This window comes from Anabrus simplex, chromosome 8 (assembly GCF_040414725.1).
Source record: "Anabrus simplex isolate iqAnaSimp1 chromosome 8, ASM4041472v1, whole genome shotgun sequence".
Classification (NCBI taxonomy): Eukaryota; Metazoa; Arthropoda; class Insecta; order Orthoptera; family Tettigoniidae; genus Anabrus; species Anabrus simplex.
The window spans coordinates 193,034,910-193,062,126 of record NC_090272.1 but is presented as its reverse complement, the minus strand read 5'-3'; the positions used below and the strand labels follow the sequence as shown (position 1 = coordinate 193,062,126).

At 41.6% G+C, this 27,217-nt stretch overlaps 1 protein-coding gene across 1 annotated transcript in view; it reads left to right on the top strand.

Moving 5' to 3' along the window:
* LOC136878950 (uncharacterized) overlaps nucleotides 1–27,217 on the top strand; it is a 644,334-nt gene that overhangs the window by 209,018 nt on the left and 408,099 nt on the right. The window contains exon 4 of the mRNA XM_068229091.1: nucleotides 17,880–17,945. Coding sequence (XP_068085192.1) covers nucleotides 17,880–17,945 — 66 coding nt within the window. The remainder of the gene's footprint in view (nucleotides 1–17,879; nucleotides 17,946–27,217) is intronic.

Here is a 27,217-nt window from a genome sequence, read left to right as displayed (position 1 = left end):
TGGATTCTAAATATGAAGTTTGGTAGAAATATATCTAGTAATTTTCAAGTTATAGACAAACAAACAGACACCAAAGCTAAAAATTATGCGGATGGTGATTATTACATCTCATTCGGAGAACTGTACGGAAATTTCGCCAAAATAGCCATTGTACAGACACACGGTCGTTACGATTTTATTTGTATAGAAGATTTTAATAATCGGATGGAGGTTATTCGATTATTAAAAGTATTCCATTATCCCATTACTACCGGTGTACCGCTATGGTGGTCTACTATGCTGGCGATACCTTCCAGCCATGACGGCTCACACTGTGCAGGTGACGTCACAACAGCCTCTTTAAATTGATATCTCAATCATTTCCTGTTACTTCATGTGCTAATACTTACAGGAAACCATCAACAATGCAGCATGTTCACCCCGCGCAACATTTCGGGTGCCCACTCTCTACCTTGCTCCTTCTCGATAGCGTTGTTCGCGCGAGCGTAATTGAATAATTAATTCAGAGGTGAGATCTCTGAAACCTGCCAGATAAAAACAGGCGTCAGACAACGTGGCATACTACTCTTCAACTGCATCCTTGAAAATGTTATGAGAGAATACCGCAAGGAACTGATCAGCTTGGGTGTCTAGTGTGGGGTCAAGCTGGATCACAACAGCGGAGGACTGCCAATAGATTGTCTGGCCTTTGCAAACGACATGGCACTGATCGCTGAATCTCTGGAAATAGTGGCAGTCCAGATCACATGCCTCAGAAAATAGGTGTCCAAAACGAGACTTGAGTGTCACTGTTGGAAACAAAGTACTGTATTTAAAGTTAAAAACTTCATCACTAATACAATGGCTATTTTGGCGAAATGTCCGTACAGTTCTCCGAATGAGATGTAATAATTGAACTAATAGTTACAATGCTAAAAAGAGAAAAATGTTCCACCTTTTCAATACAAAACACTGTTGCACGAATCAATGTAGCAACATATTTAGTTTATTAAGGGACCGGTTTCGACATCTGTCCATGTCATCATCAGCCCACACAAAAATGGCAAGAGCACCGCTCAAGAACCTCTACATGAACTATTTTTAATTCAAGAAAAGTGTTACATTTGTGTTGACTTCTTGCCATTTTTGTGTAGGCTGATGATGACATGGACGGATGTCAAAACCGGTCCCTTAATAAATTAAATATGTTGCTACAATGATTCGTGCAACAGTGTTATTGTATTGAAAAGATGGAACATTTTTCTCTTTTTAGCATTGTAACAAAGTACTGTGCCCAAAATTAGAGAATTGTTCAGAAGGAAGAAGCCATTGCACTGTCGACTCGAGCGAGTTGGCCGTACGTTTAGGGTCGCGCAGCTGTGAGCGTGCACTCAGGAGATAGTGGGTTCAAACCCGACGATGGTTTTCCGTGGTTTACCATTTTCACATCAGGCAAATGCAGGGGCTGTACCTTAAGGCCACGGCCGTTTCCTTCCCACTCATCATTTCCTATCCCATCGTCGCGACGTAAAGCAAATTGTAAAAATAATTCAATGTTATTTGTTTTACGTTCCACTAACTAAATGTTTAAGGTCCTCGGAGACTCGGGGGTGCCGAAGTTTTGTCTCTAAGGAGTTTTTAATGTGTCAATAAATCTACCGAGGCGAGGCTGTCGTTATTGATCACTTTAAATACCACCGGCCTGAGCCAGGATCGAACCTGCCAAGTTGGATTCAGAAGGCCAGCGCTCTGCCGTCTGAGCTACTGAGCTCGGCTCGGTCAATGTAACCAGCCCTCAAAAATTGTTGGAGCGACCGAGTGGTTGCGTGGTATGAGAGATGTAGCTGTCAGTTTGCAGTCGGGAGATAGTGGGTTCGAATCTCACTGTCGGCAGCCCTAAAGATGGTTTCCCGTTGTTTCCCATTTTCACACCTGGCAATTAATTAAGGCAATGGCCGCTACCTTCTCACTCCTAGCCCTTTCCTATCTCATGGTTCCCATGAGACCAATGTGTATCAGTGCGACGTAAAGAAAATTCGAAAATAAAATAAAATTGTTGGTATTTCACACTCGTCGGAACACGGGATTCGATGTTTTTTTTTTAACGTTCAGCTTAAAACAAAATGTATTACATTGTTCCACTATCATTCATTAGGCCAATTTTCACTATTCTAGCACCATTATTAAGCTGCAGGTGGAATAATGCTGACTAAAAAATTGAAAAAATTACTTTGTAGGCTAAGATCTCGCGCCTTGCCCAGCTGGATTTGGAGTGTTCGATCTTGTGGTCACTGACATAGGGCTGTCCTAACGAGATATGCCACTTTTCTATGGCTACATCAAGGTGGTCCATTTACTGCCAGCTATATGCTCTCTCCTATTGTAGTGATGTATCTGGAAATCCTCTTCCTCCTCTTCATCCTGTTATCGAGGAAATGCGACAATACTGAGCAAAAGTCAAAGTTCACAGTTAAACAAACGTGCTCCCAAGTACGCCCATTCAAAAGAAGGAGAATAAATAAATAGATAACGAATAAATGAAAAATTAAAATCCTCAGCCTGTTTCCAGTCATTCGACGGGTTCAGGAAAGGAATGAATGAAGCCCGCATCTAGCGGCGAGGATAGGAACTACGCAGACTGCCGAAGCCTGTGGCACTTCTCTGGGGCAATGTTTAATGACTGACAGATGAAATGAAATTATATTGGAAAGTGTTTCTGGAATGAAGGATAACGGAAAGCCGCAGTGCCCGGAGAAAAACTGTGCCGCCTCTGCTTTGTCCTGCACAAATCTCACATGGAGTGACTGGGATATGAACCACGGAACCCAGCGATGGGAGGCCGGCGCACTGTCCCCTGAGCCACGGAGGCTTTCCAAATAAATAAATAAATAAATAAATAAATAAATAAATAAATAAATAAATAAATAAATAAATAAATAAATAAATAAATACCGTTTATAAGTGCGGCCAGTATTCAGTATTAGGAAGACAGTGGGTTCGATCCCCACTGTCGGGAGCCCTGAAGATGGTTTTCCATGGTTTCCCATTTTCACACCAGGCAAGTGCTGGGGCTGTACCTTAATTCAGGCCACGGCCGCTTCCTTCCCAGTCCTAGCCCGTTTCTGTCCCATCGTCGCCGTAAGACCTATCTGTGTCGGTGCGACGTAAAGCCAGTAGCAAAAAAAAAAAAAAAAAAAAAAAAAATACCGTTTAGGAGAACATGACTTGCAACTTAACATCACTAAAACAGAGTATGTGCAATGTGGCTTGCAGACTGCGGGCAAGACCTAGTTAATAATAAATAATAATAAATACCTTGGATCCTTCATCACCTCAGAGGGAAAGACATTACTAGACACCTGAGGCACGAGTAAATGCTATATGGCTGTAGTAGCGTCAGGTTACTGGTGTTCTATTTGACAAGAAGAATTCCCACCCACCTGAAAGGAAAAGTCTACAAATCCATGGTCCCGCCACTTGCACTCTATGGGTCGGAATGCTGGCGTACAACTAAAAAGCGCGAGCAAGTTTTACATGGTATGGAGATGAAAATGTTTCGCTGGTCACTGGGTCTTACTAGATTGGACCATGTCAGAAATGAAGACGTCCGAAGGCGATTGGGAAAGGCACCTATCCCAGAGAAGTAGCGAGAAGCACGACGTAGATGGTATGGTTATGTTGTCCGAAGCCCAGCAGACTCGTTAATACACACAGCCCTCCAGTTTGTTTTTTTTTTTTTTTTTTGTTAGGGGCTTTACGTCGCACCGACACAGATAGGTCTTATGGCGACGATGGGATAGGAAAGGCCTAGGAGTTGGAAGGAAGGGTCCGTGGCCTTAATTAAGGTACAGCCCCAGCATTTGCCTGGTGTGAAAATAGGAAACCACGGAAAACCATCTTCAGGGCTGCCGATAGTGGGATTCGAACCTACTATCTCCCGGATGCAAGCTCACAGCCGCGCGCCTCTACGCGCACGGCTCCAGTTTGTTCCTGGAGGTTCCCGATTTCGAGGTCGTCCCAATAAGGGATGGTTTGACTGCGTCAAAGATGTGCGGCTTGTAGGCATCACTGAAGCTGACGCCCTTGACCGCATGAAGTGGAGGATGGCATGTTTAACAGCGGACCCTGCACCAATGCGAAGGTAAACGCTAATAAATAAATAAATAAATAAATAAATAAATAAATAAATAAATAAATAAATAAATAAATAAATAAATAAATAAATAAATAAATAATGTGAGAGATACCCTGGTCCATCCAGACGAGGCCGTTAAATGCAAACTCAGTTCTCCCTGAAGGATACAGATTTAGAAGTGAAGTCCACTCTAAACATTTGTGCTCACGGTATTCTGTGATGCATGTAATAATTAATCTTCATCGTTCTTCCCCTTCAGTATCTTCCTGTTTCTTCAAGATGAAATCGAATGGTGTTGTATGCTGCAATTCTCACATATTCGGCATAGTTTATCTCCTTCCTGTTCCTTGCACAGGGTCTGTGTATTTTCCGATAAAAGAGTAGCGTTACGAAAACGTTGCAAAGTTTGTGCTGGGGGAAGACTTGAGAGTAAGGAGACGAGCTGCTCGACTAAGTGATATGTTCCGAGCTGTCAGTGAAGAGACAGCGTGGAATGACATTAGCATACGAGTAAGTTTGAGCGGTGTTTTTCAAAGTAGGAAAGACCAGAATATGAAAATTAAGTTGTAATTCGATACGACAAATTGGGGCAAATATTAGTTTATAAGAAGAGGAGTTAGGAATTGTAATAATTTGCGAAGGAAGATGTTCAAAAATTTCCAAATTCTTTGTAATTATTTAATAAAATGTTAGGTAACAACAGATAGGGAATCTGCCACCTGGGCGACTCCCCTAAATGCGGATCAACTGTGATTGACTGAATTGTCCGTAGCGGCGTGCTAGGCCTGCTCTGACGTTCTACGTCGCGCCTGAGAGTTGTGAGCGACTTCGCTACCTACTAAGTCACGCTGTGGAATGTGGAATGGGGTTGGAAAATTGCTATCGTTGCGTCGAGACGCGAAGTTAGAATTGTGGCACCTACTTGGCATCTGTTTCGCCAGTGACTAAATGTTTTTTTTTTTTTTTTTTTTTCTCCTTCTGGATATTGTGAACGTCTTTACCGTGGAGCTTCATGTTGCGGAAATGTTTTTTTACAGCGACCATGTCATAAAAAATGCCAGGAAATTTATTGCTTTATTTCATTGCTGTCAGGCCCACGGAGCACGCAATGCGGCCGCACACAGATTATTAATGGGGGAATATTAATAACAGCCATTACGGTAACAAAAGCTATGAATTACATGTCATCAAACAGGTTATTTGTCTTCCTTAGTTCTTCACGGCCCATTTTAATCTGCTTATGATTTGATAAATCAGTTCGTTTGTCTGGAGTCTGCTGGTTATTGTTTTAAGTGAAAGTACCACAAGATAAATTGATGGAACCGAGCGAGTTGGCCACGCGGTTAGGGTCGCGCAGCTGTGAAATTGCATTCGGGAGATGGTGGGTTTGAATCCCACGCACCAGGTAGCTGTACCTTAATTAAGGCCACGGACGCTTCCTTCCAACTCCTAGGCCTTTCCTATCCCATCATCGCCATAAGACCTACCTGTGTTGGTGCGACGTAAAGCCACTAGCAAAAAAAATGATGGTAGTGGTGATGGATATTCCTTGGCTGAATGGTCAGCGTAGTGGCCGTCGGTGCAGACGACCTACTCTTGTCGAATAGCACCAAGGGATCTGCCCATGGCTTAACGTCTCCATCCGACGGACGAATGGCCGTCAGCAGTGTCATATGCCCCTACTCCAAATTAATACGGAGGAGGGATTTGGAATTTAATGCGGGTTTATGGCACGCAATCTAGTGATTAGAAATTGTATCTTAACGCAAGCATGATCAATCAATCAATCAATGACCTGCATTTAGGGCTGTCGCCCAGGTAGTAGATTCCTTATCAATTGTTTACCTGTTTACATTTATTTACAAGTAGCAAATGTACCCGTGCTTCGCTACGATACTCAACATTGTATACGGATATCCAAGTAAATTACTGCACATGAAGTGAATAAGATCTCTAAATTGGATGTGTCTTGGCTTTATCCGAGAAACAGCATTGTGAAATCCATAGACGTCGTTTCCAATGAAAGTGTGATTTGCGGAATTGGGATGATAACGGCAAGCCCATTTGTCTACTGAAATTCACAAAGAAGTTGGTAATTTTCATTTAACGGCAGGCCCCATTGCCTAGTGCGCGGCCAAAATCGATTTGGGGAAGTTTCATTACAATGACAGACCCCATTTCCTACTTCCAGATAGATTATAGTTGAGAAACTTTTATTATATTTGTAAGGACCTTCTTTACTGCCAGACAAAAGTGAGTTGCGTTCTTATCATTATAATGGCAGACGCATTTTCTAATCCCAGTCAGCTTACTGCCAGTCACACCGAGTTGGTGAGTTTCCATTATAATAGCAGGGCACTATGCCTTCAGTCACATTTTAGATGGGTAAATTTGTTAATAATGGAAGACACCCTTGCCTACTGACAAACAGGATCGGGTAAAAGAGTTTTGAAAAAATTGCACTCTCCCTTGTCTTCTGTTAGTCGAATCGAGAAGGGAATTATGCATTAAAATAGTGCACAGGAGATAGAAGACGACCCCATTCTTACTGCCTGTCAAAGTCGATGTGGGGAGGACTGAATACAATAGCAGACGCTCTCCTTCTGACAGTCACTATCGATTTGCAAAGTATTTAATAACAATGGCAGACAAACCCTTTCTAGATCGCTGCAAATTGACGTCAATGAAAGAATATAGTCGTCATACGGAAGTATATGGATGTTTACCTTCATTTACAGAATATAACTGCTGCTAAACGATACATCAAATCGAAAAACGGATTGTACGATAAGACGCACTTTCTGGCCACATTTAGCGATCTAAATAGGTGGTCCTGTGATATGTTCAAGTATCTCATCTACTTAAAGGTAAGATTGTTTTAGAAAAGTTGAATAGGGTGAAATTGGTGTAAGCATTTCACATATAGAATTACTTTTCAGATATGTAACAGCTTAAAACATACACATTTGCACAAATACGGCTACTGGGTGGGCCAATATTCGTGTAGAATTTGATGATCCTATCTTTCCTATAAGTGTGTCAAACAATGAAATATACTTGTAAAAATCACCAAATTTAAGAACAATCCAGAAAGACGGCCATATCTAACGTATAAGGGAGAGAGATACAACAAAAAGTCATAGGACCAAAGTTGTAGATCACTCCGAATTGAAGGGAGATTGTGCCATCCGTTTTGTAATACGACTTACCGTTTAACCAACAAATAGCTCAAAAGGAATGTCTGCACAGTCATTAAAATTGTCTCGATATTTCGATATCTTTGGGGGTAAAAATTGAAAAATTTGAACATCTTGGAATTTTTCCGTCGGTTAGGGACCAAAAGCTATAATTTCATCAAATTTCAATTTTTTACCTCGTCTGGCAGGTTGTGCCTACATCTTGATTTGGGGGGACGGGGAATAAAAATGAGGAAATTTCCGAAAATTTTTAAGCCCACGAAACATATAGGTTGTCGTTTTGGATAAATTATATGACTGCGTTCTTATGCTGAGCCCAAAATTTGAGGCCCCCAGCGTGCCCCCTTCAGGGAATTTTGAGAATTTTCGATTTTTCTAGGGATCTTGTGGTCATCAGCTTCTCCCGTACCAAGTTTCAAATTTCTGAGATTTCTGGAAGTGCCTCATTAATTCACGTCGTTTTCCATTTTTAAATATTTATATATACATCGCTCCAGACCGACTTGCTTTTATATATATAGATGACGGGTAAGCATGAGCACGTTGAAAAGTGCAGACTTCCACTTCGAGATTCATAACTCCTAAACGGTGCATGATATTAACAAACAGTTTGCGCCATCAGACGCCTTCTTTATCGCTCTACATGTTTGTTTCTGAACCATTTCCTCGTATCTCCCATATTTAGGGGGTAAATTGAGTTCACAATTTGAATAGGGTGAAATTTGGGTACATTTGTAACGTTCTACATTACTTTTTGCCTACTTATGTATAAGCTAGAATCATAAAATTTGATCCACTTATGGTCCTTGATCGTGCCACTGTGCGCACCCAACTTGATGATCATATCATTCTTATAAGTGTGTCAAACAATGAAATATACTTGTAAAAATCACCAAATTTACGAACAATCCAGAAATACGGCCAAATCTAACGTATAAGGGAGAGAGATACGACAAAATGTCATAGGACCAAAGTTGTGGATCACTCCGAATTGAAGTGAGATTGTGCCATCCGTTTTGTGATACGACTTACCGTTTAGCCAACAAATAGCTCAAAAGGAATGTCTGCACAGTCATTAAAATTGCCTCGATATTTCGATATCTTTGGGGGTAAAAAGTAAAAAATTTGAACATCTTGGAATTTTTCCGTCGGTTAGGGACCAAAAGCTATAATTTTACCAAATTTCAATTTTCTGCCTCGTCTGGCAGGTTGTACCGCCATCTTGATTTCCCCAAATACATCGCTCCAGACCTACTTGCTTTTGTATAATTATATAGATATTGTTTAACTTTCTCAAATATTTTGAACGAACTTAGAAATTTAGCGAACGGGTGAGTTGGCCGTGCGGTTAGGGGGGCGCAGCTTTGAGCTTGCATTCGCGAGATAGTATGTTCGAACCCCACTGCCGGCAGCCCTGAAGATGGTTTTTCGTGCTTTCCCATTTTCACACCAGGCAAATTCTGGGGCTGTACCGTAATTCAGGCCACGGTCGCTTTCTTCCCACTCCTAGGACTTTTCTACCCCATCGTCCCCATAAGACTTATCTGTGTTGATGTGACGTAAAGCCAATTGTAGAATTCCAACTTTATCTTCATATTGTGTTCTTTCCTACTTTCAAAAACTCCATTCTAGCTTATTCTTCTACTTACGGCACTCCACGCCAACTCACCACCGACAGCTCGAAACATACCTCGAAGTCGAGCATCTCGTCTCCTTACTCCCAGGTCTTCCCGCCCCAAAGTTTCCAACATTTTAGTAACACTACTCCTTTGTCGGAAATCACGCAGAACAAATAGTGCTGCTTTCCTTTGAATGTCTTCCAGTTCTCGTATCAAGTAGTCCTGATGAGGTTCCCATACACTGGAGCCATACTCTAACTGCGGTTTTACCAGAGGCCTATACGCCTTCTCCTTTACATCATTACGACAACCCCTAAATACCCTCATATTCATAACCATGTGAGGAGATCTGTAACCTTTTTTTAACTACCTCGTTAGTATAATTACCCAAATTTATATTAACACCTAGGTACTTATATTGTTCCTCAAGAGGTATTATCACCCCATCAACACAATAATTAAAACTGAGAGGACTTTTCCTCTTGATGTAATTTACAATTTGACTTTTCATCCCATTAGGCCAATGTATAGGGATGTATTTACTATTGCGTGTTTCTATGGTGGTTCGTAGTGTGATGCATTGTATGTAGATGAAGACGAACACAAACACCCATTCCCGAGCAGAAGAATTAACCATACGTAGTTAAAATCTCCGAGCTGAAAAGGAATCAAACCTGGGCCCCTCTGTACCGAAGAACAGTACGCTGACCATTCAGTCACGGAGCCGAACAAGTAATTTACAGAATAGTATATTACATTTAATGAATCCGTCACTGCATTCGCCCTCTCTTGGCGTCCATGCTCCTATCCAAGGTTCAGGGCAACTCTAGTGGGCATCATTAATCTCGATTAATTTGTACAGTAACATGCCCCGGTCTAGAAAGCCAAGAATAACGGCCGAGGGGATTCGTCGTGCTGACCACACGACACCTCGTAATCTGCAGGCCTTCGGGGCTGTAGTCCCATGGGGTTAGTTATAGTAACATACGTTATCGTTGAACTTTCTTTTTTAAAACTTCCTGAATGTGTTCTGAAGCTCTCGTGTACCCCTAGCCATAAATACAGAACAAGCCCTTCAGGCAAGCAACTCAATGTTGAAAACATCCTTGGGATATGAGCAACGAATTTTAGGTAAATAAAATGTAATAGAGTATGAGAATATATTATGTATTTATTCCTATTAAATTACAATCCTTTTCTTACTCATTGTTACCCGATCGATTAGATTAGCAGTTTCCTTTTTTCTACCAATACAACTGCTAATGTGAGTCAGTGATTGTTTCAGTTAAGTACCGGTTAAGGCGCTGGCCTTCTAACCCCAACTTCGCAGGTTCGATCCTGGGTCAGTCCGGTGGTATTTGAAGGTGCTCAAATACGACAGCCTCGTGTTGGTAAATTTAGTGGCACGTAAAAGAACTCCTGCGGGACTAAATTCCGGCACCTCGGCGTCTCCGAAGACCGTAAAATTAGTTAGTGGGACGTAAAGCAGATAACATTATTATTATTATTATTATTATTAGTAGTAGTAGTAGTAGTAGTAGTAGTAGTAGTGGTAGTAGTTAAGTACCACTGCGAGTGTTAATGAGTCAATGCAGAGATTCACTTAAGCCTCTATAACTACATTCGGCGTGGACATTTTTCAAAAAATCAAAAAAGCCTGATGGTATTGAACCAAGGAAAAATTACAGAAAGAATTATGTAAATAAGTTAATTTATCATGGATTTGAATCAAAATGAAGTCTAGTACAGAAACACTCGATTTTCGCTATTTTTTTGGAACTGTATTTAGACCAGAAGTGATTTTTCGAAATTTGTTCTTTTATAGAGCTATCCAAGATTCATAATTTGGAAGGTTTCCGGGCTCTTTAGCCCTTCAACTTTCGGCACAATTGAAGAAATTGCTTAATTTTAAGTTTTTCCTATTATGGGGACTCCTACTTTGTCTGCTAAGAACCGATTACCGAGCCTTCAACTATAAACATTTGCGGGCCATGCTTCGCTGATTGAGCTACAGGCATCTTCTACTCTGAAAACTTAATTTTGGAAACCTAACCACAATTACAGAGCGATATTGCGATTGCCTGGCAGCGAGAACAAAGTGGTGAGGTTCTTCAAACCAAATATTCATCATCTAAACAATTTGAACGCCTCCGATTATGCAGGATGCCGTCTGGCGAGAGTATCTGGCGTGCAACAGAGCACGTGCTGCGAATATGTACGAACTGTTCGTTTCCTGGAATTGGTTTGCCTTCGAGCAAGTGTCTGACGCGAAGCTGATCAGAGAGAGACTGCTTCGCAACAGATTTTCGATACCTGCTCTTTGAAGTCAAAAGTTATTGACGTTTTCAACTAGATATTGAAAAAAATTGTCACGTGGTATTGAAAGATTCTTCTCCTGTTAAATACATTTCTCCACGTTACTATTGAGACTGTACTTCTTTTCCACACAGGCTTATGTAATGTTGGGCGTCTTGCTACGGGTATAAAACTAACAAAGGATTCTTAAAAGCACGATTTATATTTCTGTTCTTATTGCACTCTACATTGAGATATAAACCGGCTGGGTTTTCCGAAACTTGGCCATGGCCTTAATTAATTATAGTTCCGTGTGATTACCCTGATGTGAAAATGTGAAACCATAGACAACCACCTCCAGGAGTTTGAACCAATCTTCTCCCAAACCGTTGTCTTCGAAGAATCTTCTTCTTCTTCTACCACCGCTTTTTCCACACCTTGTTGGATCGCGGGTACGAGCTGTGTCGCACACGTGGATTTTCCCTGTTTTACGGACGGATGCCCTTCCTGACGCCAACCCTATGTAGGGGGATGTAATCTAGTCACTATTGCGTGTTTCTGTGGTAGTGTGGTATGTTATATGAATATGAAGACCAGAGTGTTGGGACGAACACAAACAACCATTCCCCGAGCCAGAAGAATTAATCACACGCGATTAAAACCTCCGACCCACCCGGGAATCGAACCCGGGACCCTCTGAACCGAAGGCCTCAACGCTGACCAGCCAAGGAGTCGGACCGCTGTTTTAGAAGAGGTCAATACCACGAGCCTTCAGGCAGTTATCAAACAACTGCCGAGCTCAGTAGCTCAGATGGTGAGAACGTTTTAGTCCGGTGGTACTTAAGGGTGCCGAAGTCGTGTAGGAAGATTTACCGGCAAACTTCCCGCACGAAAAAAATCCGTCTTATCAGTTTCTCTAAAAGCCGTAGAAGTAGTTATTGGGACGTAAAACCAATAACAATAGTTGTTGTCCTTCTGTTTCTCAGTTTCCGGGTTAGTTACCCGAGTGAGTTGGCCTGCGGTTAGGGGCGCGCAGCTGTGAGTTTGCATTTGGGAGGTGGTGCTTTCGAATCCCACCGTCGGCAGCCCTGGCGATGGTTTTCCGTGGTTTCTAATATTTTCAAAAGGCAAATGCTGGGGGGCTGTATATTAAGGCCGCGGCCTCCACCTTCCCAATCCTACCCTTGTGGGTAGGGGACGCAGATGAAGAATATACCCACGGGACCCCCTGTCTGTCGTAAGAGGGGACTAAAAGGGGCGACCAAGGGATGGTTAAGTATCATGAGACTACTTGTAATTAGTGACATCACGTGAGGAACACCATGGGTCGCCTTTACTTGCGAGTAGTACCATTATGTTAGGTACACAATACTTTTGTGATTAGTACCACTATATGAGCGACATCGTGGGTCTGCGTTGCCCATTCAGCCAACGAGTCGGACAACATACATTGATGCTCCATAATGGCCGCAAAACGTCCGTGAGGAGAAGAAGAAGAAGAACTGGGATGGTGGCTATAATTTTTATTCTCAGGCAGGCCTGGCGAAACAGAACAGGGCTCCCGCATTGCCCGCCGAGCGTCCAAGTGGCATGTGTCGAGGGAGTAGTAGTTACGAGTCTTCCCGCACGAGAGCAACACAGTCACCTTGCTAGCCTGTCAGCATGTCAGTTTTCAAAAAAGGTTTCAAGGCTTCGAATGGCTCACGACTGACTTGGATTTATTTATCAAACCTTTCTCGCTTTTAGTTGAGATTGCTCCCGATCACTTGCAGCTTAAAGTAATTGATTTGTTCTGGGTGATTTGCTAGAAAATAGTAGTATTACGAAAATGTTGCAAACTTACAGCTGGAAAAATTTGGGATGAAGGAGACGAGCTGTCTATGGAGCGATGGTATAGAATTACATTTGTCGATAAATAAGTTTGACTGGATCTTTTAAAGGTAAAAAAGATCACAATATGAAGGTGAAGTTGTAGTTAAAGAGAGAAAATTGGGGCAAATATTCATTTATACCGAGCTATTTGGCCGTGCGGTTAGGGGTCGAGTAGCTGTGAGCCTGTATTCGGGAGATGGTGGTTTCGAATCCTACCGCGGGCACCCGTAAAGATGGTTTCCGATGTTTATACACCAGGCAAATGCTGGGACTGAACCTTAATTAAAGCAACGGCCGGTATTTTCCAAATCCTAGCGCTTTCCAATCCTTTCGTTGCCCAAAACCTTCGATGCGACGTTAAACCACTAGCAAAAAGTCAAAATTATAGAGAATTGAATAATTTATTATTTTTTAGATAAATTTCAAAGTTCTTTGAATTTTTTAAAGAAAAGATTATATAAACAATTAATAGGGAATCTACCACATGGATGGCAGTGCTAAATGCAGGCCATTGCTTGATTGATTGATACCATCGGGGTCGGTAGCGTGTATAAGAGTTCACCAAGGGAGGTTGGGTAGGAAAAGATCACAGTGAGGAGCAATGCTAGTCTCAGGTGGGGGGCCCCGTGATAACTAACCTACGCTCCCGAAGTTGAAATCCCATTGGGTTCCTCTTTATGCCTTCTCTTACGGCAGGCCATGGGTATGGTCACTCAGAACCTGAAGTATCTAGTCCCTGAACGTTTGTTAGATGACCGAAACGATAAACTCTAGCTGAAGTAATGTAAATATTAGTCTTGTCGAGCACAGTGCACATCTGTTGATCAATATCTACTAAAATATTTGATCTGCTAATATTGAACGTGTGTGGGCTCTTTGAAGAGCTTGTTCTGCTGTGTTAACCGAACAGTAATGAGGTCATTGTGTGCACATTAGTTCCGGGTGTACTTATCACTGTGCTCGTAATACAAGGAATTACGGCTCATTTCTGATTGATAATCCCCAGCCAATATTGAGTGCTCCTCACTTCCATCAATATCCGTGTCATGTGGTATTCTCACACGTTGCCTAGCGCCCAGGTTAGTGGCTCAGAACTGACTTCCTGAGCCCAAGAGGGGTCCGATCCCTGTGAGGTCCGGTGGTATTTGAAGACGCTCAAATTCGAAAACCTTGTATTGATAGATTTAAGTGAATGCAAAAGAACTCCGAGACAAAATTCTGGCACCTAGCAATCTCCAAAAACCGGGGAAGTAGTAGTGGGCATCAAACATTTCTTCTTCTTCTTTTCATTATCATGTGGGGATATAAGTTCAGTTTAGATAGGTGTTCCACAAGGAAGTATCTAGGACCCTTTTTAGTCCTATCTTATTGGTCGTGTTTAGCCCATGTTTTAAAGACCATAAATATGTCATGTATGCAAATGACAAACTAATTGAATCAGTACATAAAAACCCAAAGGTGACAGGAAAGCGTTTACAAATAAAACATAATCATTACTTTCAAGGATGGTGCCATGATGAGGGTCTAATGAAAGTAAAACTTCGAAAAATAAGCCATATATGCTACATAACTAGCCCAAAAATGCAGTGAGTGAATATTAGGATAACAGGCCATTCAGTTCAGTGTTTGTCGCTCAGTCCGGTGGTATTTGAAGGTAATACGTCAGTCCCCCGTCGGTAGATTTATCAGTATGTGAAAGGACTCCTGCGGGAAGGAAATTTCGGCACCTCGCCGTCTTCCGAAATCCTTTAAAGTAGTTGATAGGACGTAAATAATAATAATTATTATTAGTAGTAATAGTAGTAAATTCTCCCAATATTGGAAGACGTTAAGCAAATAATTCCGTCACTTCTTCTGTCGGTTTTCTTGATGATCCAATAGGCTATTATTCTTTCCGAGAAAGCCTGCGTTCTTCTGAGCACTTTGATCTGTACTGATTTTTGTTGTGGTTGCTATGATGTAGCTTTCCAAAGATGTCTCTTTCTAGGATGTCTGTTGAACTTATGTTTGCGTTTTTGAGGTCCTTTCAAAGTTCGTTAAGCCAGGGTGTTGAGTTCTTAAGTGAGGTTAGATAATCTGTTATCATTTTTGTCAATCGATTTTCTGGTAATCTAGTGAGGTGAACGAAGAATTTCATTCTTCTTTTTCTAATGTCGATGTTTGAGAACTTTTCTGTTGGGTTGTTTGATTATAACCTGTAACCGTCTTGGGTGTATTAGCTCCTAAGATTGTCCTAATGATCATCCTGTCTTCTTTTTCTTATTTCTTCAAGTTATTGTTTTCTGTTCAGTGCCAGTGTTTCAATTGCGTAAAGGACAGTTGGTGTTTTGACTGTGTTGTAACGCCAAATTTGTTGTTGTAGATGTTTTAGACTAATCCTAATGCTTGTTTAATGTTTTGGAGACAAGTTTGTTGTGAGATATTTTCGAGGCCTCTCGGTTCGATAAATTCTCCGAGGTATTTGAAGTAAAGGACTCTGTCAATTGTACCATATTTTGTTCTCAGGCTTCTGATATCTGTCTTTAAACATAAGAATATAGTTTTCTCGAACGGTATCTATAGTCAAACCTTCTCTGCACTTTCTATAAGTATCTCTAGCTGTTTAACGGCAGTCTTCTCATCCTCTGTTAGTATCGTCATATCATCTGCAAAAGCGAGGTATGGTGGTATGTTGAGGTTATCTTTGGGAAAGCCCAGTCGGATTGGCTTCCAAAACTCACATTAATAATAATAATAATAATAATAATAATAATAATAATAATAATTTTAACTTAATAGTTACAAAATAACATTTACATAAACGATATTTTCATATGTGAAAACTCTATAAGCGAAATGGTTGAGAAGGTTGCCAGGTCCCGTCCTTGCTACGTAAAATTAAGTGCAGGGGGTGATTATTCTTGAAGAGGTAGAACAACTTGGTAACCATCCTGTGATAACATTAATCAGCAGGAAAATGGAAGAGGTGGGATACTTCGAAAAATGGAAATTATCGGCAAAAGATAGCGATGGACCACGAAGAGCGCGACAATGAAAGACTCTGTAGGCCTTGCAAATCTACTACCGTCGAGGTCGGAAAAGAACAAGAGTTGACCAAGGGAGGTCAGACAGAGCGAGGAACCTGTCACAAGTAAGACTCCCCCTTTTAGTCGCCTCCTCTTACGACAGATAGGGGATACCGTTGACGTTATTCTATCATCCCCACCCACATGGGGATAAATAATATTAAATACTAAAATGTGATACAGATGTGTGTTACGTAGCTTATTAAAGTATCTTTATTATTTTAGTACCCATTTTACCGAGCTCGATAGCTGCAGTCGCTTAAGTGCGGCCAGTATCCAGTATTCGGGAGATAGTAGGTTCGAACCCCACTGTCGGCAGCCCTGAAAATGGTTTTCCGTGGTTTCCCATTTTCACACCAGGCAAATGCTGGGGCTGTACCTTAATGAAGGCCACGGCCGCTTCCTTCCCACTCCTAGCCCTTTCCTGTCCCATCGTCGTCGTAAGACCTATCTGTGTCGGTGCGACGTAAAGCAAGTAGCAAAAAAATTAGTACCCATTTTTGTCATTGTAAAAAATGCCTATTTTAATTAGAGTACTGCCTATTTCCTAAACGTTCAGTGCTTATTTGCCTTCCTATTTTAGCACCCATAAATGCCTGAACTTCCGGGCTCTAATGATGAATATACCGTGCGAGTTGGCCGTGCGATTAGGGGCACGCAGCTGTGAGCTTGCATTCGGGAGACAGTGGGTTCAAACCCTGCTGATGGCAGCCCTGAATATGGTTTTCAGTGGTTTCCCATTTTCACATCAGGCCTTAACTAACGCCATGGCCGCTTCCTTCACACTCCTAGACTTTTCTCATCCCATTGTCACCTTAAGACCTATCTGTGTCGGTGTGACATAAAACAAATTGTAAAAAATAATGATGAATATGCCGGTTCTCAAGTTGGGCCGCTAGGATAGTGGGGGGAGGGACGTGTATAGAGAAGTACGTTGGGAGAGTTTGCATTTGGTATAGCCATCGATTATTTTATGTAAGTAGCAAAGATTAAGGAACTGAAAACGGCTTCCCAGGTCAAGTACAGTACGCGCACCTTTTAGTGATACATGCACACTCTAGTGCTGAATCGGTCGACCTCGGTTATTTTCGAGATTCGGATTGACAACCTTTGAAACACAAACTATGAATCGCTTATGCCTCGCTGTGCGACATCTGGCGTACACTTTACGTACTACTACTGTTGTTGTTTACCCAACAAAGCTAAAATATAGAATTCATGCTAGGAACAAGATTCGCATCGAGAAATGTTATATGTTAAATAATGTATGTGTGACACAGTTGTTGACGTAAGATAATTAATGTTTAGAACATTCATATCTATCGATCATATTATCGATTCAATTCAGATTTCATTTCCATTCAGTTGGCAGTATAACCGGAACCGGGAGAGCTCCCTCCTTACTCCTCAACCCCGTACAAAGTAATAAGGTGCGCGGACTATATACCCAGGTAGTTCAAGATGTTATATTTAGTTGGGTAGATGGCGGGTTCGAACCTGTCGTGTCCCGTACCGCCCAGCTAATCGGCTCGGTGGTTTCAAGAGGATGTTGTTTCTAAATTTTAGACTCGTCTGTTCTTATGAGGAAAAGGAATCAAATGCTCCCCTGTTTTCTTCACTTCATTAATTCAGTCATACATGTAGGGACATAGGTTCTGCATAGTAGTTATCTCAAGTGAGTGGTGTGATGACCGTTCCTGTTGCTCTCTTGTTTCAGGAGCGGGGCCTGCCAGTGCCACAAGCGACCATCCGCGGACCGAGCGCCTACATTCCACAAGATGAGGTGAGTGTTCATTTGACTTAAACAGAGCAGAACATATGCGCTGATCGTGTTTATCACGGTCCACTATGACCGACTCCCACATGTTGTTCAGTACAATAGTACAACCTTGAGAGACCGTTTTTTAATGAACTTCGTGACAAACGACCCGATAATATTCGTCAGGAGCCTGCGTGAGTTGACATTATGAGTGTCTACAGACAGTAGTTTAAAGTGCATGGTAAGTTGTCAGCATATTCGGGGAGTGATTTCATTAATAACTTCTTTGTCCCCACTTTGATGTGGCCACTGACGGTGCGACTACTCGTCCAGCGCTCCCGACCTGCTTCAAGATGATGATGTCAAACATACGCCCTCCGAAATCATTCCAAGCAGCCCGTGGAAAAATGTTTGTGTTAAGTCTGGCCGTAATTTATTAACTTTTTTGCTAATGAGTTGTAGGAACCAATTACAAATAAATCAGTCAGTCACGGAACAACACTGGTTTGAATAATTGAATAAAATCAGCTATTTAGTCTTCCATTCTGCCTTGAGAAGTTGCATGTTAGCTCGAACGAAGACTGAGGTTCGCCAACAGACAACACGTAGAAGATACCACGGGATAATGAAATTAGAACCATGAGAATACTTGTGATTAGTATAATTACGTGCGGAACACCATAAGTCGACGTTACTTGCTACTAGTACCAGCTTGCAGGGAAAACCATGGCTCTACGTTACATAGGAGCAGTACCTTAATGCGAGAAACACTACTGTCTGGGCGTTGTTTGTGATAATGGTCATGGTGTGAATTCCACCGGTCGCTTCCATTGTGTTCAGATTGGGTCTGCGTTACCTATGAGTAGTACTACTTAATGAGAAATACCATGGGTCTGCGTTGCTTGTGATTATTGCCGCTGAGTGAGAAACACCACGGGTTTGGATGGCGCCCGTGATTAGTACCACTATGTGAGTAAAACCATGGGTCTGCGTTGGCTGAGAGGAGTAGTACACTATAGGTCTGTATTGCCTGTGGGCGTTGCCATAATGTGTGATACACCGTGGGTCTACATTGCATATGATTAGTACCACTGTGTGAGCAGCACCATGCGTATACGTGGTCTGTGATTAGTTCCACTAAGTGAGGAACACCACGGGTCTGCGTTGCTTGCGAGTAGTACCCTTATGTGCGAAACCCCAACGGTTTGTTTTACCTGTGAGTGGTTCCATTGTGTGTGACATACCATGGGTCTACATTACCTGTGATTAGTAATCACTGATAATGTAGGATCATGGTGTTTCTCGCATGGTGGTACTAATCACAGGTAATGTAGAGCCATGGTATGTCACACACAATGGAACCACTCACAGAGGAACACCATCATTCTGCTTTACCAGTGATATAGTACCGTTATAAAGGGCATCATATTCAGACAACAGACCACACTACCAACCACCACACAAACATGCAATAGTGATTACATCCCTCCATATAGGCTTAGCGTCAGGAAGGGCATCCGGTCGTAAAGCAGGGCCAAATCCACACGTGCGACGTTGTTCGCACCGGTGACCCCACAGGTGTGGGAAAAGCGGTAGGAAAAGAAGTACCATTATGAGGGGACGGTGACCTGGATATTGGATCCCATTTGATAATGTGTATCATTTCACGACAGATAAAAGAACTACCTTTATAAGAAATTGTAAAGAGGTAAAAAGAATGTACTGAATATATAACGAAACCTTCTGTACATAACACATTTTTTCTACTGTGTGAATGCACAGTATGCCTCGGAGGACGGATGCATTTTTTCATGATCCCGAGTGAGTGAGGCTGTATGTAGGTATGAGTGAGCCGGCCTAGCTGAAGTAGGATATGTGGGGATTCTAGTGTGTGTGTCGAATTACTTGAATGTTGAACAGGTTTTTCGAATATTATGTAAATATATATCGGTGTAAATACGGTAACTTTATGTAAGCACACTGTGTAGAATATAATGGTATACTTTAATATTGCAATACTAAGTGGGGATGGAGGCGCGTTCGTGTTTGTGCGGCTGTGCCCTTTCTCCATTCACCATCCCTGAATTGTACCTACAATTTGTGGAAAATAAATAAATAAATAAATAAATAAATAAATAATAATAATAATAATAATAATAATAATAATAATAATAATTGATACGGGTTTTCCGTGGTTCACAGAGGGATAAGAAGCGTGAGAGTTGAATGGCTGGACAAGGAATTCACTAGAGCAGAACTTAACACAAGAAATGTTGAAGTTTTAATTCTTTCCTTTTTTCTAGTTTAAAAATTGAGAAACAGAAAATCTGAATGAATAACAACAATGTTAATGTGCTCCTCAGCTCGAACAATATAGGAGACTTAGAAGTCCGAACATCAGGTACAGCGCTTGAAAGATTTACAAATTGTTAATTTATATAGAAAAGTGCCAAATTGCTCTTCCCAGGTACAATATTTTTTAAGAGTAAGAAATGCTCCAGGAGGTACATTTCGTAGGAGTCTGCGCTCCAACTATACCATAGTCTGCTTTGCAGAGGCAATCAGTTTCCTTTGCGCATTAAAATTACACCTCACATTAAAGTGTTCATGCACAGCGGCCCCATTGCACAATATTTACTGTTCCCACAAGGAAAATGTTACACTCAGAAATGAATATACAGGGGCATACTAGCCCATACTACGTGGCCTTAATGGTTAAAGAAAAGGTTGCAGATGACCGGCCGTAAACAAAAGCCAAGGAGGCGAAACTCTTGTACTCTTTCAAGAAATTGTTAAAACCCTACGTGGGCTTATGGCCCAATGATACAGAGGCTAAGTCTATACTACACCGGGGTGACTAAATGAGAAACGTTAATGCCAAACCAGATTTACGAAATGTAGAGGTTTCGAAAACTTCAGTCACCCCATGCAAGGTTGAATGGGAAAAGACAGATTGTCATCACTGTTTGTTCCGTTACATTACATATCTCCCAGCTGGGAATAGAACTGACTCCTCATACTTGCCAGAAGTTCTACATTTAAACCACCAGTTTTACAAAATGTCATTAAAAGAATAGAGCAGGGCCTCTCAGAGTGCATGCGCCTGGTGCATCCACTGTGCACGGTGCAAAAGACGACTTCGCTTGGTTGACCAGAGTGCAGACCCCCCACTCCTCGATTTGGAGCAATAGCGCTTACTCTCTCTTTCCTCGCGCCTATCTCGCTCGCTCCCCCTGTCTCCCTCTTCCACACTTGCTACGTAACGCTCCAAATCCGAGCTGAGTTGCGCCGAGTAGAGCCGAGCTTAGCCGAGTAGCCCAGAGACGAAACGTTGGTCCGAGTCGAGCCGAGCGGGAACGATGCACAGTGCACGGAGCTCTTGCGCCTCGATTTGCTCGCGTGAGATTTTGGGCGTTTGAGAGGCCCTGGAATAGAGGTTGAAATCTTCCCCTCAAACTACTCGCAGGAGCAATCACATGTCTAGGTAAAATCTGCCATTATCTTGAGCCGCAGGCCTTTGTAGGTCACGTCGCACTTACAATCACAGGAGCAATTCCGATAATACGGCTCAGAAGTGCCCTGCTTTTATAGTACCATATGGGGAAGTTTCCAGAACTCTTTGCAGATAGGCTGGATTCCAGTACACACACCCCGTTTTAATTGGCTGGAGAAAATATTTCCAATTTTTTTATAGGTTGATTACAATCGAGGAGGAACCAGCTGAAGTGTTGACAACTTCGGTACATAAACAAAACAATCCACAGAAACAAAGGTTTGCCAACTGCAAAACTAAACATTACTTTATGAAAGAGTTTAGCCCGCGAGTGGGAGCAAGTAAATCGATGGTAGAGACATCTAACAGCAGAAGATGAAAGTTTCCTGTAGTTTACAAGTTCGTGTGCATAGATGGCGTTAGAGAAGGCGCGCAGTTTAACTAGCCGGGGAAGGTGTACTCCTGATATAATAATAATAATAATAATAATAATAATTCCAGTAACGAAAGCATTGTGAATAGGATCCACTGATTGTTTTGTTTCACGATCATTTCTTCATCATTCGTTTTAGATTCTAATCAGTGGATATATGATGTAGTTTTAATTTTCGTTTCGTTCACCTCGTACCAGTAGGGGTTGATGACTAGTTGTTAGGCCTCTTTAAACAGCAACAATAATCATCATCATCACTTTTTAAATGATATGCTCATATGAGTATATCGTCGTCGAGTCTCGAAATACTGCCACGTGACAATCTGGGGTGGGGAGAGAATACTCACCCGCAGCACATGTAGAGCGAAAATTCATTGATAGAGTTCATGAAATACTGAACCTTTCTGCTTAGAGTTCTAAGCTGAAATATTATCACATATCGGTTTTCCTAGGCACGACAACGATATGTCTCTTCTTAAAAGTTATTCATTTATTATATTAAATTTGTATCACATTTGGTTGTACAAGATAGTAATAGAATGTCATTTGCATTAAATCAGTTTCAATTAAATATATATGCCTATATCCCTCACTGAAATTTTCTAGTGCCGCGCACAAGTTTGAGTTTTGGCACTCCTGATCTAGAACCCCATTTTGTTTAGGCCTAAGTAACATTGACGAAATGAGCCCACAGGAGTGAATTATTCTAGTTTCATTATTTACACTTTTCTTAGTTCTGGGCTTTTCCCAATTTGGGAAGACAACGTATGTGGATTAACCCCAGTTGTACAGCCAGATGATCTTCTTGACGCCAGTGTTATTCAGATTAATCTCTTTAAGTTCATCGTTAAAATTCCTTTGTTGTATGCGTATCAGGTCCTTCATGTCTTTCATTATGAGGTGTGAGTAGTTTTCTTGCTTATCATGCAGAACGTTTTTATCCTGCTAGCTGGACCCCATTCCAGAATGAAGGCGCTTGAACTCCTGTCCATTCTTTTAGAATGGTTCGATCGTTTTATACCTTTGCATGTACGAGAGTATGGGTCACAGAATTCGGTCGTAAATTGCAGGTCAGAGTTTGGTGGATTATTATCGAAGGGTGTATCTGCACCGGGTACGGGCTCTAGCGAGTGGAAATTTCCCCTGGTCCCGTAACCGGATGGGTCAGATCAATAGCAGAGAGCATGCACCCCTAGCGGCGTCCACAACATTCAACTGCTTTAGTTTTCCACCTGTTGCCAGATACTAGTGAGGTTAGGGTCGTTACACCTAGAATATTATATTCCTATTTATGTTCGTCAGTGTCTTCTTGCCAAGGTAGGCGTGGTTCGAGTCCCGGCCAGTGCCCGTGGGATTTTTAAAATGTACATCTCTGTGGTTCGGCGTTGTGATCACGATATCATTAGTCAAGTAAAAATGGTGATCCTGTTTTGTAGAATTACGATCTCAAAAGTTTATTAAAAGTGGAAATCATGCGGCTAAGATCAAGTTAACCGTCGAATAAAACTGGATATCCTTTGGCTATGTTCACAATATCAGCAGTCACGTAAAACTGTACTTCGTGCGGTGGTGATCACGATATCAACAATCACGTAAAACTGTACTTCGTGCGTTGGTGATCACGATATCAACAGTCATGTAAAACTGTACTTCGTGCGGTGGTGATCACGATATCAACAATCACGTAAAACTGTACTTCGTGCGGTGGTGATCACGATATCAACAATCACGTAAAACTGTACTTCGTGCGGTGGTGATCACGATATCAACAATCACGTAAAACTGTACTTCGTGCAGTGGTGATCACGATATCAACAGTCGTGTAAAACTGTACTTCGTGCAGTGGTGATCACGATATCAACAGTCATGTAAAACTGTACTTCGTGCGGTGGTGATCACGATATCAACAATCACGTAAAACTGTACTTCGTGCGGTGGTGATCACGATATCAACAGTCACGTAAAACTGTACTTCGTGCGGTGGTTATCATGATATCAGAAGTCATGTAAAACTGTACTTCGTGCGGTGGTGATCACGATATCAGCAGTCACGTAAAACTGTACTTCGTGCGGTGGTGATCACGATATCAACAGTCATGTAAAACTGTACTTCGTGCGGTGGTGATCACGATATCAGCAGTCACGTAAAACTGTACTTCGTGCAGTGGTGATCACGATATCAGCAGTCATGTAAAACTGTACTTCGTGCAGTGGTGATCACGATATCAACAATCACGTAAAACTGTACTTCGTGCGGTGGTGATCACGATATCAGCAGTCACGTAAAACTGTACTTCCTGTGGTGGTGATCACGATATCAACAGTCGTGTAAAACTGTACTTCGTGCAGTGGTGATCACGATATCAGCAGTCATGTAAAACTGTACTTCGTGCAGTGGTGATCACGATATCAGCAGTCATGTAAAACTGTACTTCGTGCGGCGTTGATCACGATATCAGCAGTCATGTAAAACTGTACTTCGTGCAGTGGTGATCACGATATAAACAGTCGTGTAAAACTGTACTTCGTGCAGTGGTGATCACGATATAAACAGTCATGTAAAACGGGAGATCCTGTGGTGACGTAGGTCCTTGGCTATGTTCCTGACGACAGCCCTGTGTAGAGGGATATATTCACTAATACATGTTTTTGTGGTGGTTTTTAGAGAGAGAGAGAGAAGGGGATAGTGGTATTTACAGATACAGTCCCCAAGCCAGAGGAATTTACGATACACAATTCAAATCCTGGACCCGTCGTGAATAAAACCCAAGGCCTTCTGAACCGAAAGCTAATACGCTGACCATTCAGCCAAGGAGCCTCACGTCTAACAAATGTTATTAATTAGGAGCGTTTTTTCTCTGTTCTACTGTCATCTCCGCTAGGCGGCAGTACTTCTGCAACTACAAAATCTTAACCGTCAACCACGGGTGCACACCACGCAGTATATTCAAAGACAACCGTGGTCCGTTCTACTGGGCAGATTTGCTTCATTTTTGTTTTATTCCCTCTGGAATTGCCTGCCGGCAAATCATCAAGCATTGACAGGTCTCTAAATTCAGTCAAATTTGAGTAATCTTAAAATCAAATCAATAAATAACCACTCCAGTAATAGCAGGCGAAGGCATTCCCAAGCTGGCAATACATTTTGTACTCAGCGGGTTGCATACACTTAAGGAGCATTATGTTCACGTCAAGATAATCGGCGAGGCTAAACGATTAAAAATGAGGACGACTACATGCAAACCTACAATTTGCAACAAATTTGGTACATATGACTTAATACTATCTGGAGAGAAATACTGTGGGGATAACACACCCCTAGCACCCCTCTGTTGGGGGTTGGAAGGGGGTGATATGAAATATATAATCGAAAACGACCAGTATTAGTATCGAATCTATACCTTTCTGGGTCGCTGTGATGATTTGCCGTTTAGTCCAAGTTCAGCCTCCATACATGGTGGGGGGGGGGGGTTAAAAGGGGCGAAAAAGAAATTGTCCAGACTACGCTCATTGATGGCATTCTCAATAGCAGTTGGAATCATGTACATCATTTCTATAGGACGATGTGTAAATACATGTTTATCATTTATTTTTATTATTTATTTGAAGTGATCACCTACTTCACGGACAATATTGGCAACAACAAGAACAGAGATCGACGGGAAACAAAATAATTATTTCATTTAAACACACACCAAAACTATAAAATGGTTCGTAAAATATGAATGAACGTCTTAATAAAGACATCTACGAAAATTCACTTGACATGTAATTAACAGGTAATAGGAATCCAGAAATAGACAATCAAGCCGGGTGGAGTGCCTCGGACGGTTGAAGCGCTGGTCTTATGACCCCAACTTCGCAGGTTCGATCCTGGTTTAATCCGGTGCTCAGATACGCAGCCTCTTGTCGGTAGATTTACTGGCACGTAAAAGAGCTTCCGCGGGATTAAATTCCTGCACCTCGGCGTCTCCGGAAACCGTAACAAACTAATTAGTGGGACGTAAAGCAAATAACATTATTAGTAGACAAGTTATGTAATTTTTTATAACGAATGCTGGGGAGTAGCCCGGGTCCTCTGGTTTACATTATTATTATTATTATTATTATTATTATTATTATTATTATTATTATTATTAGTCACGTTGTTTTAACAATGTTCTGTTTTCTGGTGCGTTTCAATCTTAGTTTAACACACTGACAGCGGGATTCCTTTTGTAGGGAGAGAGAATCACTTAAGAATCAAAATATCGTCGTCGCGCCTGGAAAGAACGCTATGTCATAATGTTGTGTCGATACTGACCCGCAACACATTTATCAAGCGGGATAATTCTTTAACATTACTCGCACAATTATTTTATTTATCGTATGGATTTTAGTGCCAGGAGTGTCCCAAGAACATGTTCGGCTCGCTTGGTGCAGCTCTTCTTACTTGACAGCCACGGGCGACCTGTGCATCTGGATAATGGTGGTAATCGAAAAGGGAGAGGGTGAAACTCTGTTTAGAATAGCCTACTCTTGTCGATTAACACCAAGGCTTAACATCTCCATCCGACAAACCATCAGGAGCGTCATATGCCCTCGCTTCACATGAGCACTGCGGAGAGCTTTGGAATAAAATTCAGGCTTTTGGCATGCAATCTGATGATTAGAAATTGTATACCACTATCTGCAACCCTAACGGCCAACATTCTGGTGGTGAAAATTCCTTCTACCAACGGGATTCGAACCTGCTAACCGCGCTATCAGACCCGGAAAACTTGAAACCTTAACGGTCATGCCCACCAGACATATATATACACACACACACAAGTAACAAAAAATTCACAGGCCTTTCAGGCAAGCAGCTCAATGTTGAAAATATCCAAGAGATATGAGCTAGGAATTGTAGGTAAATAAAAAATACATTCTAATGAACTATGAGGAATATATTCTTGATTTCTAAAAATTCTTTTCTTAGTCTTCGCTATCCTGTTGATTAGAGTAGCAGTTTGCCTTTTTCTACCACTACGAGCGCTAATGTGAGTAAATACAGAGTTTCACTTACGCCCTTATAACTACATTCGGTGAGGACATGTGTTAAAAATAAAAAACTCGCCTGAGGGTATTGAACCAAGGTACACATTACAAAAACAATTATGTAAATAAGTTAATTTGAATGGGATTTGAATTTTAAAAAATACTAGTAAAGAAACAAGCTATTTTAGGCGGTCTTTCTGGAATTGCGTTTAGTCCGGAAGTGATTTTTTGAATTGTTTTATTTTGATAGAACTATCGAAGATACACATGAAATATTTGCAGGCCCTTTAGCCCTTCAACTATCGGTATAATTGAGGAAATTGCTCGATTTTACGTTTTTCGTAGTATGGG